This window comes from Pezoporus wallicus, unplaced genomic scaffold (assembly GCF_028554395.1).
Source record: "Pezoporus wallicus isolate ANWC-B61680 ecotype Strahan unplaced genomic scaffold, APGP_CSIRO_Pwel_v1 contig_11175, whole genome shotgun sequence".
Taxonomy (NCBI): domain Eukaryota; kingdom Metazoa; phylum Chordata; class Aves; order Psittaciformes; family Psittacidae; genus Pezoporus; species Pezoporus wallicus.
This window is the reverse complement of record NW_026641536.1, coordinates 685298-705664: the sequence shown is the minus strand read 5'-3', so window position 1 is coordinate 705664 and position 20367 is coordinate 685298. Positions and strand designations below refer to the sequence as shown.

The 20367-nt window shown below is 51.5% G+C and overlaps 2 protein-coding genes across 3 annotated transcripts in view; both read right to left on the bottom strand.

Annotated features, from left to right (window-relative positions):
- The window catches only part of FHAD1 (forkhead associated phosphopeptide binding domain 1), a 146571-nt gene that overhangs the window by 35368 nt on the left and 90836 nt on the right, over nucleotides 1-20367 (bottom strand). The gene's annotated exons all lie outside the window — the stretch shown is intronic.
- KAZN (kazrin, periplakin interacting protein) overlaps nucleotides 4455-20367 on the bottom strand; it is a 218301-nt gene continuing 202388 nt past the window's right edge. For both annotated transcript variants that reach the window (XM_057424203.1, XM_057424204.1), the window contains 7 exons: nucleotides 17998-18189; nucleotides 9584-9720; nucleotides 8989-9159; nucleotides 8171-8360; nucleotides 7431-7561; nucleotides 7132-7182; nucleotides 4455-6437 (listed from right to left, as the gene is read on the bottom strand). In XM_057424203.1, the coding sequence (XP_057280186.1) occupies nucleotides 6270-6437; nucleotides 7132-7182; nucleotides 7431-7561; nucleotides 8171-8360; nucleotides 8989-9159; nucleotides 9584-9720; nucleotides 17998-18189 (1040 nt within the window). In that variant the 3' untranslated portion in view covers nucleotides 4455-6269. The remainder of the gene's footprint in view (nucleotides 6438-7131; nucleotides 7183-7430; nucleotides 7562-8170; nucleotides 8361-8988; nucleotides 9160-9583; nucleotides 9721-17997; nucleotides 18190-20367) is intronic.

Here is a 20367-nt window from a genome sequence, read left to right as displayed (position 1 = left end):
GAGCAGGTTTCTTCCCTCTCTCCCCAACCCCAGTTGCTTTGTCCATCCTTAAGTTCAGGGACTCACTGGCACCCCTCACAGCAGGCAGAGAGCCTGGGTGGCTGCAGATGCTCCTGCCTTCCTCTGCCGCATGCTTTGCTCTGGGACAACGTATTTCCACGCATATCCTTGCCTCATTTGCCTTTCCAGCTACAGCAGCCATGCAGGGTGGGTATTTATCTATGGGCACCTCGAATCCTGCCCTTGCACACATTCCCAGGGTGGGCTGGTATCTCTCCTGACTGTTTATCCAACCAAATATGCAGGATAAAGACCTTGCTTGCACAGAAACACCCAGGAGGAAACTGGAGCCCCACCGGGAGCCATCAGCAAGCAACAAAAGGGCCTTTCAGAGGGGCATTTGATGCCCTGGTACTTGCAGAGGTACCAGGGGCTCACGTTACTCTGTTTTACCGGCAGAAACTGCTCACACTTCACCTGCTCAGAGGTGCTCCCCACGTACGATAAAATCACTGCAAAGCCCAGCCCAGAGCACAGCCACATCCCAGGAATCCTCCAAACCTTTCCAACAGCGAGCCAAACCCAGCGCTCCAGTCACAGCCGTTCCTGGATACCTGCAGCCAGCTTGTCCTGGAGGAAGAAAAGCCCACCCAGGGGAGCCAGATCAGCACAGCCCCCACATTGCCCATGCACATGAATGAAGTTATCTCATAACAACTAATTATAAGTTATAATGCACCCGGGAGGGGGGGGAATGCTCAGGTTTCTATCCCCCCATAGCCCTGCTCCTACAGCCCCAAGCCACCCTTCCCTGACAGTGCAGCCTTGCGGGGGGGGGAGGTTTGATTCCCCCTCCATGGGCTGGGGACAGGCTCTTGCACCCTGAATTCCCAGCCCAGGCTCGTTTTCCCAGCATCTCCCATGAGGACACAGAGAACAGCAGAGCCCTGGCTTTGCCCTGGGATGAAAGTCCATCCCAGCCTGCTCCATGACGTGCTCCCTCAGACCCCAGTTCCCAGCCCACAGGTGTGTATTGCTCTCTTCCCCATGCCTTGGTTTCTATACCCCAATTTAGAGAGCCCCTCTGTCAGGCTATAGGCTGGGAACCCGTGATGCAAGTGGGAAACACAAGGGGAAAAGCAGCCTCCCGGCAGGCATTTCCACATGCTCCTGCTTCGCACAATCCTGTGCTTTCCCAATGGGAGGATGTGACCCACCAGCACCTCCCTGGTGAGGTGAGAAGCCTGTTGGTGCGGGGAGCGGGTGTCCCCGGGGGCTGCCGGGACATCGAGGTGGTTCCAGTCCAACCAGTCCAACCACCGTGCCAGGTCAGCGTCTGCCTGTTCAAGCACCCGCACGCCTGCAGCCCGGAGAGCAGCATAAATAGAGCTGCTGTGGCAGTAATAAGTAACCTGCTGCTTCCTCCTGGCGCCAGCCTCGGGGCTGCTGCAGCTCACCCGCGATGCTCCGGCTTGCTTCTGCCTTGCCAAAGGCACAGCTTGGCTGGGCAGGAGAACCAGCCCCTCGCTGCCATGACAGAGGGGAGGAACTGCCTTTGTATTCCTCAGGGCTTCAGTGCTCTGGGTTGTGCCATTGGGAAGTGGCTTGTTCAGGACAAGAGAGGGCTTGGAAATACAGGGTCTGGGGGCTTGAGGATCACGGGGCTGGGAGAGGAGAGCAACGGTGGTGCCGTGGCTGGATAGCAAGAGCTGGGCAGAGAGGTTTAATGCAGCCTTGCAGAACTGGGAGCAGATGGTGAGGGATGGCTTGTGCCTGAGAACGGGAGAATGTCCGGAAATCACTCACCAGCCATCGTCACACTCCAAGGAAACGTTGCTGCTTGGACATGGGGCCGAGCGCAGTTCAGTGTCCCAGCTGCATGGTGCAGAGCAACTCGGTCTGTGCTGCTGCTGGTGCCTGTGGCTGCCTCTGGTCAGCGGGAAGCTGAAGACAGGGGCTGACGTGGGGAACAGCCGGCAGAGCAGGATGTCCCAAAGGCCACATGGGATTCCTGCTGCAAGGAATGCTTCCAGGCACTGCTGCATTCCCTGCAGGTAAGGACTCACACAAAGGCATTTCCAACACTGGCTTCGTACACACAAAGCAGTAAGAGTTGAAGACACCTTGAAAAGGGGTGAATGAAAGCCAGGAATATCTCCACATTTCCAGCAGCCTCAGCAGTGGCCCTCGACACCATTGGGGAGATGCCACCATTCATGTCGCCCATCACCCACATATCATGACCCACCAACCACCCTGACGATCTATTCAGCTACTTGCACATGCAGCTTTAGCTCCTGGATGTAAAACCTGAGCCCAAGGAGGTGACTTCCCCTGCCTAAAGCATGGGGAGAGTCTGTGCCAAGGCAGGAAACCTCCTCGGGACTCATCCCTGCTGCCACCTCAGACTCCCTCCTGATACACCGCTCACTGGTGCATGGTGGCAGCATGACAGGTAACGCACAGTTATAATGCCCAGTGACAGTTACAACATCATCCAAAGACAACACCAGGACCAGCTCAGGCTGGGAAGGAGCACTGCAGTCCCTGTGTGCTCTGCAGGGGGTTTTAAACGAGTCTTTAATGTGACACAAGGCCTTTTAATGTGACTTTAGAACAGACTTTGGAGGAATGCAGAAGTAAGCACAGAGAGGCAACAGAAAGTAGACTCAGTCACGGTGTGGTGTTGTACAAGACAGCTCGTGACAGACTCATCTCATTTGGACTTCTTTTTTATACAAAAATCAGTGCTTTCCTACCCAAAGGTGATGCAGCAGATACAATAATCTAGATACAAAACAATCTAGATATAAAAATCCAGAGAGATTTAAATTAAGCATTTCTTACAACACTTTAAAGGAAAAGTCTTTAGTTGAACATACGAGGGATTAACATGAACTGGATAGATGTGCTTAAGCAAAAAATTGCCCTAAATCATATTTAAGAAAGAGGTGATGAGGATGAGAGAGGCTCTGCCTCAACGGTCGGCAGTGGGATGTCTGCTGCTTCATGTATTAGTGGCCAAGGAGGCAGAACCAAATTATTTGTTAATGAAATCTATGATTCAGCTTAGGCCAATGAAGGTTTGGAGGGGACTGACTATTCCTTATAATTCAAGGAAACTGGTAAAAAGGGAGAGGTGTTCAGATGAAATAATGGTGCTTTTAGGTGCAACAACCCCGGCACAACGCTGTGCCCTGTTACAGAGCGGTGACATTTTCCTTTCTTGGTCTAAAGTCCTCACCAGGAAACACACTCGTGACTGCACAGCAACGTTATGGGTGCAAAGTGCACAAACACCACGAGTCAGCCCTAAAATAAACACCTCCCCACCGGTCTTCCAGGCTCAGGGAGTGCTCACACGATGGCAGCATCGCAGCACGCTGCAGCGGGGATGCTGTGGGACGGGCCAGGGATGCAGCAGCACAGCAGGGACAGGCTCTCCTTCGGCCCTGGCCTGCCCTCGGCAAGGGGGACAGGCTGTTGGAGGGGATGAAAGCCACCGAGGAGGCCGTTACAGCTCCAGATGATGAGGTGGGAAGCCAACTGGCTCCCAGGAGTGGGTTTTTCTCCCCGTTTCAGACCACGGTGGCTCTTACCTGTTCTGCCTCTGCTCGCAGACACAGGATGATTCTGTTAAAGAAAAAAAAAAAGGCTCATTATCCATACCATTTCATGGAATCCCAGAGCGGTCTGCACTGGAAAGGACCTTAAAGCTCCTCCAGCTCCAGCCCCTGCCACGGGCAGGGACCCCTTCCACGGGCAGGGACCCCTTCCACTAGAGCAGCTTGCTCCAAGCCCCTGTGTCCAACCTGGCCTTGAACACTGCCAGGGATGGGGCAGCCACAGCTTCTCTGGGCACCCTGTGCCAGCGCCTCAGCACCCTCACAGGGAAGAGCTTCTGCCTTATCTCCAACCTGAGCTTCCCCTGTTTCAGTTTGAATCCATCACCCCTTGTCCTATTGCTACAGTCCCTGACAAAGAGTCCCTGTCCAGAATCTAGACACTGGACTAACATTATTGATATTAATAATAACATCCAATCATAAATTAATAATTTATCCACTAACAAACATTACAACACAAAATCTTCTCATTTCTCTGTCCCACCTGCTTCTCTTGGTCCTCAGCATTACATCTTCCACATCTGAGGAAAACATACGCCTGTTCCCCCACATTCCCAAACCTTTGCTTACCTTAAATCCTTAAATACCAATTTCATCCAAATGAACTGATGGCCCCATCTCTGCATGCAGGTGAAAGCACTTGGCCAGCATCTGGTCCTGGGAAAGAGCTGGTGCAGAAAGATGCAGATCTCTCCTGCATCCCCCCATCACCCCAGGGACCCCTGATTCAGTCAGGGCAAGGGTGATTTGTCTTGTGCTCAGTGCCACAACCAAGCTCAGCCCAGGGTCTTTGTCTGATCAGCAATTAAATCACATGGAGTTCCTCCATACTTTAAAATAAGCTTTATTTAGATCTTTTATAATTTTATATTTGCATCCATGCCTTCAAGGATTCTCCCCCACTAACGGGGGGAAAAGTTAAATCTAATGTTACCCATAATTCATATGCTATTTCTCCAAGTTTTTTTTTTAAATAAATCATCCTCTTAGTAATTTTTTTAGAATTATTTCCTAATTTACAAAAAAAACAAAAAAGAAAAAGCTGAAATGCAAAAGGAAACTACTGGATAACACAGAGGTTGCTCATCTGCTCAGGTGGCTGGTACTTTAAGTTACAGAAACTCAAGGAGAACCAAACCAACAAAACCCAAAAACATACAAAAACGCTTCTCTGCAGAGAAAGATGCCATGGGGCAATCTCTGCCCTGCAGCCCCACGCTGGTCCCTCACTCACTTCCTCCCCATGGCCTCTCTGTAACATCCCGGTAGCAGGAATCCACAGTGCAAGGGCATCGGCAGTTCAGTTCGGTGATTTAAGACAAAAATACCCCTCTTTGTTTTCAACCAGAATGGGAATCAAGAAAAATAATACACTGTTACAGCATCATTAAATAAATCTTAATACATTGTTTTGTTTTTAAGAGCTTAAAATTATATCGTAAGCATTAAAGCATAAGGTACTTATCTTGGCATAAGCAGAGCGCGGCGCATGTTAGTGGAGAGGGGAAGCAGCCGCCGCGCTGGGGGGTGGTTTTGGGGCATTTCCCAAGGGATTTGGAAGCACAAGTTGGCCTTTGTGCTTCAAAACCACCCCGGTGGGGACTCGTACCGATTGCCCCGTCCCCCCACAGGCAGTTAACACCCCAAATGGGAGTGGGGTGGCCGGCCCCGTCTTGGGATACAGGGATATCTCAGGATATCCCCTTCCCCCTGCTCCCAGCTCACACTGGATTCCCAGATTGAAGCAAAGGGTGAGCCCCCAAAAAGCAAGGAAAAACAGCGGGCAAAGCCCCCACCAGCTCCCCCCCATCCAATTTCCTGGCATGTGTTTAGGTTTGTGTTTTCCAAGGCGTTAAGTGCTCCTGGGGCATCTGCGGCCGTGGGGCCATGGGAGCCCAGAGGGGGGTGTCCATGGCTCCAAGCTCCCCCGGCAGCAGCTTCCCAGGACAGTACAGTACAAACACCCCCTTCCTCCTCCCCGCCCCATCCCATCCGACGTGGAAAAATATAAAAACTCCCCAAACTTCTGCAATAATTTAGTTAGAATAACTCCTCTGGCTCTGTGCAAATAAATTAAAACAACGAAAAGGAACGTTCAAACACTTCTTTCCAGACCGGCAGGCGTTAACATCCAGCCCGGGTCACCTCCGTTGGGGGCCAGGAAGACATCACAGCACATGAGAGATTCTTCTTCTCCATCTATCTTGTGTGTTTGCTGTCTGAGGTCCCTCAGCTGAGCAGGTCCTTCATCCCCAAGTGAGGACATCCCATGGGCTGGGCTCCGGAGAACAGCGGGTTTGGGACAAGAGACGTCACAAGCACAAAGTGCACAATATTTCTGGTATTTACAGACACAGCAGTCCTTCAAGTTTCAAGTTTTGTCAAAAGAAGGAGGAAAAAAAGAACAAAACCAACCAAGCAACAAAAAAAGGCAAAACTTAACCCAAAGTGACAAACTCAAGCGACAACAAAGGAGTTACTGGTATGGGGGGAAAAAAACACAAGAGAAAGGGCCAAAACTGAAGTTACGACACAGCTGCATCGCTCTCAAGACAACAGGTAACACGTCCACAGGCGGGGCTGGGCTGGGGTATGTACATGGGTGATGGCGAGGCCAGGGAGAGGCTCGCCCAGCACAGGGGGTCACCAGTCCGCATCCTCCTCGATGTAGTAGTCGGGGGCCGTACCGTCGAAGAGGCCGGGGTCGAGGGACTTGCGCTGCTTTCCCCGAGCGAACACCCTGGAGATGGAGCCGAAACCCATCTTCTCTTTCTTCTTTTTCCTCTTTTGGTCCTCTAGGTCCTCTAGAGACTGCAGGGGGAGAGGGGCAGGTTTAGGTACCAGGCTTTTCGTTCACTGCCACGCATCAGGGATGATGGATAACAGGGGCTGGGTCCCAAAAATACTCAGGTCCAGATCCAAAGCAATTATAGAATCCCAGACTGGTTTGGGTTGGAAAGGAGCTTAAGATCATCCAGTTCCAACTCCCTGCCATGGGCAGGGATAGGTCACACTAGACCATGTCACCCAAGACCCTGTTCAATCTTGCCTTGAACACCACCAGGGTTGGGGCATTCACAGCTTCCTTAGGCAAGCAATGCTAAGGTTCTGGACCAAGAATAAAAGTCATATTCCTGAAATGTATGGTGGCCCCTCCCCACATTTCCAGGATTTTGGCTTCTTAATTCAACTGGTTCAGGATTTCAGCTCCAGGAATGTAAGGGGCTGTGCATGGCTTGCAAAAATACCCAGTATTTGAGGGTCAAATACAGAAGAATAATCTAATCCAGGCTGTGCCTTACAACAATTAAGGCCACGATATGCCCTAATCACAGTGACCACCTATGACATTACCTAGATTTGGGGGGAAAACATGGAAATCTGGGACAGCCCAGAATTATAATTTAGGATAGCACAAATCGATGCCACCAAGCACCCCCAGAAGTACTTGCTAGCACAGGAAGGGTCTCATGAGCGAGAATTTAAGCAGAGATTTGTGCCCTACCTGTACGATTGGGTTGTGCAAGTTCTTCTGTACCGGTCCAGGACTGTCCCCCTGCAGCAGAAGGAGATGGATACAAATGAATCAGGCCCAAACAGCCCAGGATCCCCCACCTCAGCAGCAAAACCCATCTTTTTCTGGCAGCTGAATCAGTGTGGGGCTGGGATAACCCCCCAGGGAAGCAGCTCTCCAGATCAGCAAACCTCCAACCCACGCCCACCCCAAAGCCAACATCGTGTTGGGAAGCAGAGGACCACCAGCATCCCCCAGCAGGAATAAGCCTCCATCACACGATGCCTTACGTTGCAGAGCGAGTGCGTTCGATGCCGGGGGGAGTTGATGTCGCTCGGCGTGGATGAGCGGTCGCCCTCGGCTGCGGAGGCATCAGAGATGATGGACGGCTGCCGGGAATGACAGGGGCTCACTCTGACTGCTGCAAGGCAGAGGAGGCATCAGGGAGTTACCATCACACTGGCAAAGTTGGCACCGTGCAAAGCTGCTGCTACCCTCTAAAAACCCTGGGTGCATTTTGCCCATCTTTTACTCCATGCAGGAGTAAGGCAGCTCCCCAAAACGGGTTTGGCGCCTCACCCTTCCATCTCTGCTCTGGATTCAGGCTGAGAGAGCTGGGCTGGTTCAGCCTGGAGAGAAGAAAACTCCTTAAAGAGAGACCTTAGAGCAGCTCCAGTGCCTAAAGGGGCTGCAGGAAAGCTGGAGAGGGGCTTGGGACAAGGGATGTAGGGACAGGCCAAGGGGAATGGCTTTAACCTGCCAGAGGGGAGACTGAGATGAGCTCTTAGGCAGAAGCTCTTCCCTGTGAGGGTGCTGAGGCGCTGGCACAGGGTGCCCAGAGAAGCTGTGGCTGCCCCATCCCTGGCAGTGTTCAAGGCCAGGTTGGACACAGGGGCTTGGAGCAAGCTGCTCTAGTGGAAGGGGTCCCTGCCCGTGGCAGGGGTTGGAGCTGGATGGGCTTTAAGGTCCCTCCCAATCCAAACCAGGCTGGGATGCTATGACCTTGCCCTGACCCATGCTGGGTGCTCACCTTGCCGGTCTGCTGAGTGCTGCGGGTGCGAGTGGTAGAGGGTCTGCTGGCTCTGCCGGATGGCGGCCGTCAGCGGGAGGTCAGCCTGCATCACCCACTCCTGGTTGCCATTCAGCACCGTCTCGCCTGGCATGGCCAAGGAATGGCGCTTGGGAACGTCCTTGGTCAGCGTGGCAAGGGACTGCTTGGCCTAGGGAAGGACATCGAGGCCGTTGTGGTGGTGGAAACCCATGTGAACATCACCCAGAGCAGCAGCACAATGCCCCAAATCCACCCTTCCCCTTTGCGAAGAAACACACAAATTGTTTAAACTTAAACAGGGTTCAAACTGAAACAGGGGAAGTTCAGGTTGGATATACGGAAGAAGCTCTTCCCTGTGAGGGTGGTGAGGCACTGGAATAGGCTGCCCAAGGAAGCTGTGAATGCTCCATCCCTGGCAGTGTTCAAGGCCAAACAGAACCTTGGGTGGCAAGGTGCAGTGTGAGGTGCCCCTGCCCACAGCAGGGGGTTGGAACTGCATGAACTTAAGGCCACTTCTAACCTAAAGCAGTCTGTGATTCTACGATTGTGTTGCTCCCAGCACTGAGGATATCCAGTTCCTCTTTAGTGATGGACTTGTTTTCTGCCAGTGTTGCAATAATACAACCCCTGCAGGACCAGCTCCTGCAGGAAACGCACACGTACAAGCACTGCAACAAGCACTTAGATTCATCACTGCAATAAAAATTTAACTTTAGCAAAACTTGCTGGTGTGTTTCAAGCACTTAAGCTGCTGAGCTGTGACCCTCGAGTCCTGCCCACTGTGTTACCAGGCTCACCATGGCCAGCTCAGCCTCCAGCTCCTTCATGCGGTTGTCTTTCAGGTCGAGCTGGGAGCGGAGGGCGCTGGCGTGGTCCGTCGCCTCCTTCGCTTGCCGCCGCAGCTCCCACTTCTCCCGTTCCAGGAGATCCTTCTCCTTCGCCAGGGCTTTCACCGCGTCCTCACTCTCCTGCAGGAACATGGGGAAGCCATCAGGAAGGGGAAACCCATGTGGTACCACAGACCACTGTGCCACAACCATCTGGGGGATGCTCTGGCTGTTTACAGTGCCAAAGGGCGAATGGTACCTTCAGGTACCGTTAAGAGCCCTGCGCTGACAGAAGCAGGGCTCAGGGATGCAGCAGTGATCCAGACAGGGATGCCTGCTATGCAGCTGGTTAAAATGACATGGAATTTCCCAGGTCTGGTTCACTGGCCTGATTTCCTCCTGTATTTATTTATCCTTAACCTGCCACAGTGCAGCCCCTGCATGAGGGGAGCATCTGCCCAGTTACAAGAGACAATCTGGGGCTCTGGTGGGTTTTGGCTGACTTCAAACCAGGTTTCGTGCTCACCAGTGCCACCAGCCCAGGGTGTTGGGCACCCACACTCACTTTCCTGTGCTGCTCGTAGTTCCTAATGAAGTCACGGAGCTGCTCCTCCCGGCTCTCCAGCGTGGCATAGAGCTGCTGCATCTGGCTCACCAGGTCTGTCTTCTCCACCTTCAAGCGCTTGCGGTCGGCTTTCATGGCTGTGGGAGAGACAACAGCTCAAGCACATGGACACAGCAGCCCCTTGCATCCACCTATTAGGTTATTTGAGGAGAAAGTACCAAAATTATCACCCCAGGGGCTGGGTGCAGGTGAAAATTCATCTGCATGATGAATGCCCCCAACATGCCCATCGCATCACTGCTATGGCCCCTGATCATCACCCACCCTCCAAGGGGCAGCTCAGCCCTTGAAAAAGCAGATTCAAAGCAGGTTGAAGGAGGTGATCCTGCCCCTCTACTCTGCTCTGTGAGACCTCACTTGCAGCACTGTGTGCAGTTCTGGTGTCCTCAACATCAGAAGGACAGGGAGCTGTTGGAGCAAGTCCAGAGGAGGCCATGAGGATGATCAGGGGCTGGAGCACCTCCTGTATGGAAACAGCCTGAGAACATTGGGGCTGTTCAGCTTGGAGAAGAGAAGCTGCATGGAGACCTCAGAGCAGCTTCCAGAGTCTGAAGGGGGCTACAAGGATGCTGGAAAGGGACTCTTCATCAGGGACAGGACAACAGGTGATGGGTTCAGACTGAAATGGGAAGTTCAGGCTGGAGATAAGGCAGAAGCTCTTCCCTGTGAGGGTGCTGAGGCGCTGGCACAGGGTGCCCAGAGAAGCTGTGGCTGCCCCATCCCTGGCAGTGTTCAAGGCCAGGTTGGACACAGGGGCTTGGAGCAAGCTGCTCTAGTGGAAGGGGTCCCTGCCCGTGGCAGGGGTTGGAGATGGAGGAGCTTTAAGGTCCCAAACCAGTCTGGGATTCTGTGATCCAGGAACAAAACCACTGCCAAAGCCTCAGATCCCGGCACAGGAAAACCTGCTGCTCCCTTCCAGGATAAATAAACCACAAGAGGTTTATTTTTAGCACTGAGGCAGATTCCAGCAGCGCTCCCACGAGCTCAGGGCATGGCTCCCTTCCAACTTGAGGATGCTGCTGCCTGGGGATGAGGGGAATCAGGATACCACAGCATGGGACCAAGACCTTCATGTTTCCCCACTTCTACGCAGGCCTGACACAGGGCCTGCTTGCTGGGAGTCTGATAAAACCAGTAAGAATTCCAGGAATACCATGTCAGACAGGGGCTTAACAATATCTGCACATTAACTGCTTGGCCCAGACTTAAACTTGGTCCTTGGCAGCACTGTCCTGTGGCATCCTGCTCCAGATACATCCCACCAAACCCATACCCAATTTCGGAATCAGAATACAAATACTGCTTTTCATTCCAGTACTTCACATGCTTTTCCACCCTGAGGAAGTGCTGCTCTTGAGGGGGTGGGATAGTATGAAACACCCTCTGCCCCTCCAACACTCCTTGCACTCAGTGCATTGCCATTTGTCCCTCTATATTAAAAGAAGTATACTAAAAGCCTCAAACTCACCAGAAAAGCCATCCCCAAAGCCACCAAGAGCTCTCTGTACTACAAAAGTCACCAGAAGATGACAGCACCATCATGAGTGGAACCCACCCCCAGGTACAAGCACAGGTCCAACCTATTCCTATTAAAGAAACCCACACCAAGTGTTTCAGCCCTCACTGCAATCCCTACCCCATTCCCATAACAAGTCACTTCACCTTGGTATTAAACCCCACTATAACGTGCCTCTGAGCCCCTCCTTACGTGAGATAAAAAATGGACTAAAGAACATAGGAAAACCATTATCATTACATGCTTAAAAGGAAATCAGTTTCCTTTGTGCAATGAGCACCTTTGGTATCTTTGGCTTCATGGTTCTGCCTTCTCCCAGCACAGGAAATCTTGTGCCTGGGAGCTCTGCTCCCACTCTCCTATACGTGGGAACCCTTGTCCCTGCCATCTACTTTCTGTTAAATACTCAATAAAAGCATTTTAAAAGCATTTCCACCCACACAGAAGCAGGGGGAGTGGTGTCATTAAACGTGCACTGCAGCCACCAGGCTCGTTACAACAAGGAGGTATTGACTCAGGTAGGAGCCTTGTTCTGTGCACAGAGAAGATGCAAAATAAAGCAAGTGCTTGTGATGGAGCCAGTAGAAAAGGGAGAGGATTTGCAGGTTAGCAGAGGAAAAGGTGTGGGGGAGAAAATCAGACTCAGTAGTGGAAGAAAAGGGAGATGTTTGGGACAACAGAGGTTTTTATCTGTTAAAACCCAGACGAAATTCTCGGGACCAACATTAAGAGTCAAAACACAGAAAACAATAAACCAGTGAAGAAATGTCCTAACAATTCAGGCTGTGCCATGACAGGGAGTGCTTGTGACTCTTCCACATCCATGAACATGACTCCTCCAGGGACAACTCAGCCCCTTCCAACATCAGGACTTGCCTTATTTTCTTCCCAGCTTGGGTAATCACTACAGAACCCTCTAAAAATAAGCACACAGGACAACATGGAAGTTTATAGCAAAGCCCTTTCCCACTGCTCGTGTGTGTTTAACAGCCACCTCCCCTGCTCGGTTATTTCACAGGACCTCAAAACTTGTTGAAAGACAAGAATTACTGATAATTTGACTGAGCCACCCTGGGGTGAGATTCAGACCCCCCAGAGAGCAGTACCTGACCACACCGGCCATGGCCTGAGGACACATTAAGTGATTTGGCCTCTCAAGGTGGAATTTCTGCCTCCCTTAACCCTGGTCTCAGACCTGTCCTGGTAGGACAACACACTGCTAAACCCCCTCTATTTTTAAGCATTAAACGCTTTACAACACATAAATATATGCACTTTTAATTTCCTCGAGGGCACTGAGAGGCTCTTAGGACAGTTTAAGTCACATTTGCACTCTCGTATGCTGGAGGCAACAAGAGGCTCTGAATTAATTTCATCAAATAACAAGTCCCCTACAGCATACAACCTGCTTTAATCAGTGGTGGCATCCTATTAGAAGAATACACAATGTCTCCAAAGGTTGACTATTTATCAGCATTCACACCAACCAGTGCTGTGAGAAGATGATGGACTTTGGGTATTGCAAGAGCAGGTTTTTCCCTATTAACCCCACAGGACACTTCACCACTTATTTCAGTTCATATCTGAGAGATGTGCTAAAATTAACACACTTTTTCCTCCTATTACCATTGCTCTCCCTCCTCCGGAACCCATCAGCTCCTGAGCTTAAAGAAGATTTATCCACCATTGGAGACCTTAATTTCAAACCCAATTAATAGGAAATTAATTGAAAGAGGCAGGAAGAAAACAGAAAGTTAGGCAGAATTGAGCAGCTGGGGCTGCCAGCAGCTCCGGCAATGAGCCTGGTGCAGCAGCTTCATGTGTTCCTAGCGAAGAAGCCCAGCTAATTACTTGGTGGGGAAAAAGAGCTATTGCAATCCATGGCATGACAGAAGGGGCAGTCAGGGAGTAAGAAAGGAGTTTTTCACTGCCCATCAGGGCCATCCAAGGAAGTGAAATGGTTTTTTTTCCTTTCAATCTGATGCTCCAGGGCAGGTTTCTGTACCCCAACCCCCAGGAATACCTAAATACACTTTCCCACAGCTCATCTGCACTGTGGGCTCTGGCAAAACCTCTGACCTGTTCATAAACCCAAGACAACAAGAGAAGTCAGAAATCCTAACCCCACACCATGAGCAGGAAGCATTTATCTTATCTGCATTATTCATTTCCCCTCCCAGCCGAAGCACACGGCTGATGGAGAGTGTAGTCCTACCAGCACCAGCAGCAAGTGATGGGAGAGATCCCATTGATCCCTTGGACTCAGCACCAGCCCCAGCAGCAAGCAATGGGAGAGATGGGTTGGGAATGCTGGTGTGAAACCCCCTCAGCTCTCACACCCCCCTCCACGTGCCCACAATGCAGGCACTGCACCATTAGTCCTGTGGGAGGTCGACCTGCACTCCTGTTACTTGAGCTCCCACCTCCTGCCATAGGATCTGTCTCCTAGAGCAACACTCCCCCCGGAGAAGGATGCCAATGATGGGACATGCTCTGCACTGGGTTCCTTTTGAGGTCCCCCCCCCTCCAGCACCTTCGGTTTCCAGCTTTACTTAATGAGCCACATTCTAATCACTCCCAGAGCATGGCTGAAACCACCCAGTGATGTCCCCACTGAAGGCGCCACCACTCCATGACCCTGCCTGGCCTCAACATCAAACAGCTTCTGGACAGTAGTTACTGCATGCTAAAACCAGGCATCACCCCCACCAAGCCAGGGGCTGCTACAGATACCAACCCCCCCCTTCAATATTATTAATATTAGATTAAGGGAACATGAGGTGGTGATGGTCACACCATCTAGCCCACGTTTGCCTGGAAGGCATATGGATAATGCTTAGTTTGACTGCCTTGATAATGTGATACTAGATGGAAAATTGCAATGCTCAGACCATAAAAACAGCATCTCTGCCTGGCTTCCTGCTCCTGGGATGAAGCGGCAGAGCCCAAACACAAGTGAGGGCAATGGCAGTGGATGCAGCCCATCTCCAAACCTCTTGAAGAGTGGCTCCCTATGACTCCCAACACTTGTGAGTACTTCTCTTGCCCTGTGCAAGGTAGATTTTGATGACAGGAACAGGACCAGAGCTGACTTTTTCACTTATTGAATCATACACTTATTTTCTAACATGGGGAAGGCATCCTCAGGGACACACCGCTCAAGCCTCAGTGATGCCCCACGCCATCCTGTCCCATTAACATTCATTTAATTTCTCCTGTTTCTCTATTCCAACCATGAAATTCAATATTGTCACTATGACTAAGCCATAAAATCGGTCAGCCCTGTGCAGGAACTACAGCACCACTCCTTGCTTTGTAATGGAGCAGGCACATGCAGACATCACCATCTGCAGAGAAGATCTTGCCACTGAAGACGTCAGTGTTCCGCAGCATCAGGCAGAGCAGCGCTTGCTTCGGGGCGTGCAGAGCTGTGGTGCAGGCAGGAAACTCGAGCACAGTGTGGAATGTCAGGAAGAAATTAAGTGAGTCATTCACTTTGGGGGAATTCACCTGGAAACACCCTGCTGCAAGGCCAAGAGCTTTCCAAACCCGACCCCCAACAGGCAACGAGGTGGTCAGGGACTTCTGCTGGGAATTTAAGGCAGGGATTCAAAGGAGTAGAATAGTTTTTCTGTGCAGTGCCCCATATCCTTTTGGTGGAGAGGGCTTCCTCAGCTGGGTCCATGGCTGGACACCCATCCGCTGGGGCACCCACCTGCCAGACACCCACCCACCAGGACACCCATCCACCCACTTCTTTGCTACCTACCCCCCTGCTTGCAGCCAGCCAGGGGTGCTGGGGATTTCTGTAAGAGACCTGTTCCAGCCCAAATGCCATCCCCATGGAGTGTGTGTGTGGGGGGGTGTCACAGCTCCGAGCCATGAGTTTGGGAAGGAGGAGATAAGGCTACAGCCCATTTGCAGAGCAGATGTCAGTTCACGCCTTCCCGAGCAGCAGGGAAAGCCAGCCTGAGGTCTCTACCTTGGCATTCAAAAAGTAAACAGGAACCAGGTTTGCTCTCCACACGATAACCCTGCAGGCGAGCCCCAGCATACTGGATAAACCTTCCTAGAAATGGGGTTTCTGCCATCAGCCCACATGCTCATAGATGTCACCCAGCCAAGAGGCTCCTTGAGCCCTCCAGGCACTCGGGCACGGTCCCTTGCCGCAGCAGGACCAGCAGTAATAAAGCTGTCTACAACTTCCCACATGCGAGATCTCTGCATCAGGAAGCCAGACCACATCCATACCTTTCCAGCTAGGGAAGAAAATAACCGCATTAACACTGTAAGCACAATCTAAAGTCCCTGTCCAAGCACAGGCGAGGAGGATGACAGGATACAGCACTTTGGGATTTTATTTGGATGATAACTGATTAAAAAGAAGGGCAGGAGATGGAATTAGCCTAGAAAACAGTGCAATAAAGCTGCATTAAAGCACATGCTGTCAGGGACACAAAAACTGCTCAAGTTACTCCTGCAGAGCATCCTGTGCTGCTCCAGACCCCTGCTCCCTCCCTTCACAGCGAGGGCTTGTTAGTATGGCACAAGGAAGACACTGTACGGGCTCCTCGCCAGCTCTACCCTGTGCTAAATGCTGCTCGAAGGAGCTGGAAATGCACTGCTGAGAAGGGAAGATGAACTCACCTCCTCCATCCAGACCATCACAAACCAGACCCTGTGCAGAACGAAGGCTGTTAAAACTATGGGAGCCCTCAAAAGCAAACCCCACCGGCAAACCCTCTCTGCTTCCCTCTGTGCTAAGGCACGGCGAGAGCCAATATTCATCTGAACTGGCTGCGCCGCGCTTCCAGGCTCGGAGCCAGCAACAGTGACAGATTTCCATACAACTTGTCTGCTAATGATATTACACAGGACCCAGTGCACTGCTGCAGGTGCAGGGATGCTGCAGCCGATGCTGCCAGGCACGGAGCATCCTTCAGCGAGGACCTTTAATGCTGTGAGGAGGGAGCTGCTCTTGGGAGATGCTCTCTGGCTGTGGGACACAACCACACAAAGCCCTGAGCTACAGGACAGCATGGTCAAGTTTTCCTGAGCTCCTTGCACCACCTTAACATAGAGTCATTACTTCCCCAAGTGTCTCTCTCAGCAGACACATTTCTCCTGGCACAACCATGCGCCAGGCGCAGTCACGGCCATTTTCCTCCCCTTTTGGCTAAGTTTCTCTAGGAACAATGTTCCATGGAAAGGAAAAAGGATTTTCTTACTCCTCCAGCTGCTGATCCTGCCTCCACATCACCCATCTCTGTATCTGCTGCTGTGCTAAGCCTGCTCTGCTGCCCAGTGCCTCCGGCCCAGATCCAGCACAGAGAAAGAGCTCTTCCTACTTACAAAAAAGCTTTCCAATATTGGAAGGGATGGAAGAAGCATCAATTCAAATACACTTCTTGTTATGTCCCTTTCCAAGAGCAAGCTGAGATTCCCACTTCCCAGCCATCACACCTGCAGAGAAGTCCTGGAAAACTAATCCCAGTGGCTCCCAGAGCGGCCAGTAAAAGCCTAATAAAACCCCAACATGGTATTCCTGTAACGCTCACAGTTCTCAAGGCAAATTCACTCTCTTGCACTACCCTCCACAGAAGCGTGTGTGACCCTATTGCTGCTTCTTAGATGACTTAGTCTTCCTTTTTTTGCACTCTTTAAATCGTTCTGCTTTTCATTTTATCAGCACTTCCCCTCCCTGTCCACAACAGCAAATATTCTCTAATTAAGGTTTTTCTTCTCTAATTACAGTTGGATAAAGCCAGAACATTTCCTGCTGCCGGAGGCTGCACTGGGGGCATGAGGAGGGGAAGAGGAGCACTGAGATTGTGAAGATATTTTGGTTGTTGCTGATTTTTTGCTTTTATAAATCAGCGAGCGACAAAATCCAGTCTTCTGAACTCCCCTCCCCAATTCCCTGTTTTCCCCACCATGCATCCCGGATGGAGATGTGTTGGGCAGGGGCTTGCCCTCCGTGCAGCTCCTCATGTGCTGCTCAGCCTCTGAGCCTGAAAACTTCTGACAGCCTCTCTCCATAATCCACAAACAGGAGCTGACAAGTGGAAGTTATACTCGGTATGTTGGGGATTTGATATGATATTTAGAGCCGCGATGCTGCCAGCGAGAGGTTTCCCTTGCTCAGGATCATCCCCCAGCTCCAGCTAACAAACCATCCTGCCCGGACTCATTGTCAGCTTATTTTTGGGGAGGAAAAGCTGCAGTGTTGCATTTTGCTCTGTTCACCCTGGAGCTCACAGACAGCTCGCAATGCAGTTGTTGGCAAGGGAGGAAGAGTATGGCACCGGCCACCACAGGAAAACAGCCAGATCAATGCATGAAGAAAGGAGGAGCCCCTGCACCTCACTTGGAGACCCAGCCTAATAACTCCAAGCAGGGTAAGGAAAATTGCAGTCACCAGCAAGCTCACTGCTTACCTCCTACAAGTCCAAGGGGCTCAAATCCAACCCATCCCCTCCTTGCAAACGTCTCCAGCTGCATTTCAGCTGCTTTCTTGGCTCTACTCTATAGCCAGCCATGAAGGAATTCCTTCGCCATGCTGCAACACCCTCACACCCCATTTCCCTGCCTGTCATTGCACACTGGTACATCCTGGCTCCACACTACCCCTCACCAGTGCAGGACAGTGTGGGGGTCCTGGGGAGTGCTGCTCTGCAGCCAAACCCCCCCCAGTGCACACAGCAAACACACCCCACATGCCGAGCTCATGCAAAGCTTATGCAAAGCCCTCATGCAAAGCCTGGCTTTTCCCTCCTTCTTTAACTGAAGCTTTGGGGTGCTGGGGAGAGGTGTGAGGAGAGGGATGCGCAGCTCTTACCCTGCAGAGCCTCCTTGGCGCGCGCCAGCTCCTGCTCCTTCTGTGCCAGCTGCACCTTGAGCTCGGTGGCCGAGAGCACCTCCGGTGACTTGCTGCCGTGCGTCTCCTCCAGGTCCTTCGTCAGCATCTCCTTCATTTGCCGGAGCAGGTGAACCTCCTCCTGCAGCTGAGCCACCTCCTCCCGGAGCAGCGCTGGGGGAAGAGCAGACACAATGCAAGGAAGTGACCAACAGCTCCCGGCACAGCCCCACCGCAGGCTCAGCCCCAAGGGAAGCGCTGCTGGGGTGACTCCCCCCAGCTTGCAAAGCTGCTCTGCACAGCCCAAAGCCTGCAGCACACCCTGGGACCACAGGAGGAGGAGGAGGGATGTGATGAAGAGGCACCGGATAGGGAGAAGGGAGCTTCTGCTGGGTACTGGTTTCTGGTTTGATACACAATAGTAATAGCAATAATAAACTGGTTTAAGGGTGCTGGTTTAATACACAGTAGTAATAATAAACAAAGAACCACCTCCCCATCCAAACCATTCACAGACAGTGCTCATATGGCCAGTGTCCAATGGAGGCTGCTGAGCTCCACCGTGCCCCATACAACCCACATCAGCTCTGCCTCCAGCCATCCCTGTTCAGAACTCAGTAGAATCCAAATAAACCACTCTGAGGGTGGAAAGGGAAAGATGATGCTTTCTCCTGCAGACCTGAAGCTTGAATATCTCACATTTACACCCATCGACTGCTACACTCCTTGAAGCAACTGCACTGCAGGAGCAGCCCAGCGTGGACCCCTCTGGAAAGCTCCACTGACCTTGTTTCCTACAGTTGCACCCACTGCTTAGGTAATAAAGTGTTTTCCTGGATTTTCTGCCTTATCTCCAACCTGAACTTCCCTGTTTGAGTTTGAACCCATCACCCCTTGTCCTGTCGCTACAGTCCCTGATGACGAGTCCCTCTGCAGCATCCTCGTAGGGCTCCCAAACCTTGTTTCTCAAGTCTGCACCATACCGATGGATGTGGGGAGAAGAATAAACCCCTCAGCACACCTTACAGTTGCCAGAAAAATCAAGCAGAAATACAAAATAAATGCCCCCTCTCCAAGCTACTGCAGTTGGGTCCTTTCCCCATGTATCAGCCAGCCTGCGGGATGCCACCCAGGCGTGAAATAGAGGGGTTTTAACCTGCATATTTGCTATAGTCCCTCCACACAAGTGTTGGGCTGGTTCCATGTGGAGGTGATGCTGACAGCAGGACAGGGAGAGGCAGCTCCCCCCAGTCTGGCCAGCAGCTGCACCAGGAAAGCATAAAATCTGGTTTGCATACTTGAAATGCTTCCCGTCGGAGCGCTGGCAAGGCCCATGCTGCAAATTATTTAGCAATAAAGTCACTAATGAAGAACAGTCCAAGCTCCAGGCGGTGGATTTCAGTGCAGCCCCAATGTGCTGGCTTGAAACCCATGCAAGAAAGCAGCAATGGAGAAGTGGCCAAAGCCAAAAGCATCTACCCCAGGGACTGCAGAAATGCTGCTTCCCTTCCAGCCCTTGGGAAGCCCAAGGAGGGTGTGAGGGGTTTGAACATGGTGCGACGTTTACTGTGCAAAAGCCACAAAACACCAGTGGCTGCCATTAACTGCTCATTTTCTTCACCCCACTGATAATTCATGTTCACCTTCTGCTACAAGCAGCCTTGCTCAGGGGATCCAGTGGGCTATTCCCAGGGAAATGATTAACCAGCAGAGCAGGATGGACACGGGGCAGTTTGTATAAGGGTGACTGATCCCAGGGGATTTCTGCAAATTGCAGCATTTCAGTGGGAACCAAGGAAAATCCCCACCTGGGAGAGACCCCTCCGTAGAGGGAACAGGGGAAACCAGCCTAAGGAAAGGCAGCTCAGAGGGGATTTTTGCAGCTGAGAATCTCAGAGGAGTCTTTGGGCATGGCCCAAAAGCAGTTGCAGCAACTTCTTACAGGTCCTCACTATAGAGCACTGCACAATGCAGCTTCCTTGGAGGAACAACACTCCCTCTGGTCCCACAGCCGTGGTTGGAACTGGATGAGCTTTAAGGTCCCTTCAACTCAAACCAGTCTGGGATTCTCTGACTCTAACAAGGCAATTTAATCCTCAGTTTAGTACTTGCCTCCCCATAGAGGCATGAACTAGGGAAAGATTAAAATCCAAGATCTATAGAAGCTGTAGGTGCAGCACCATGCTCCCCACGCCACTGGATGCCCTTCGGCTGCAAGCCAAAGCCTACGGAGAAGCCTGAATTATTGAGCTCAGGATCAGTCAGATACCTGAGCTTCTTTCTTCTACAGATATATAATTTAAGCTACATCCATATCTATACAAAAATAGATTGTGCTTTCAAATATGTATT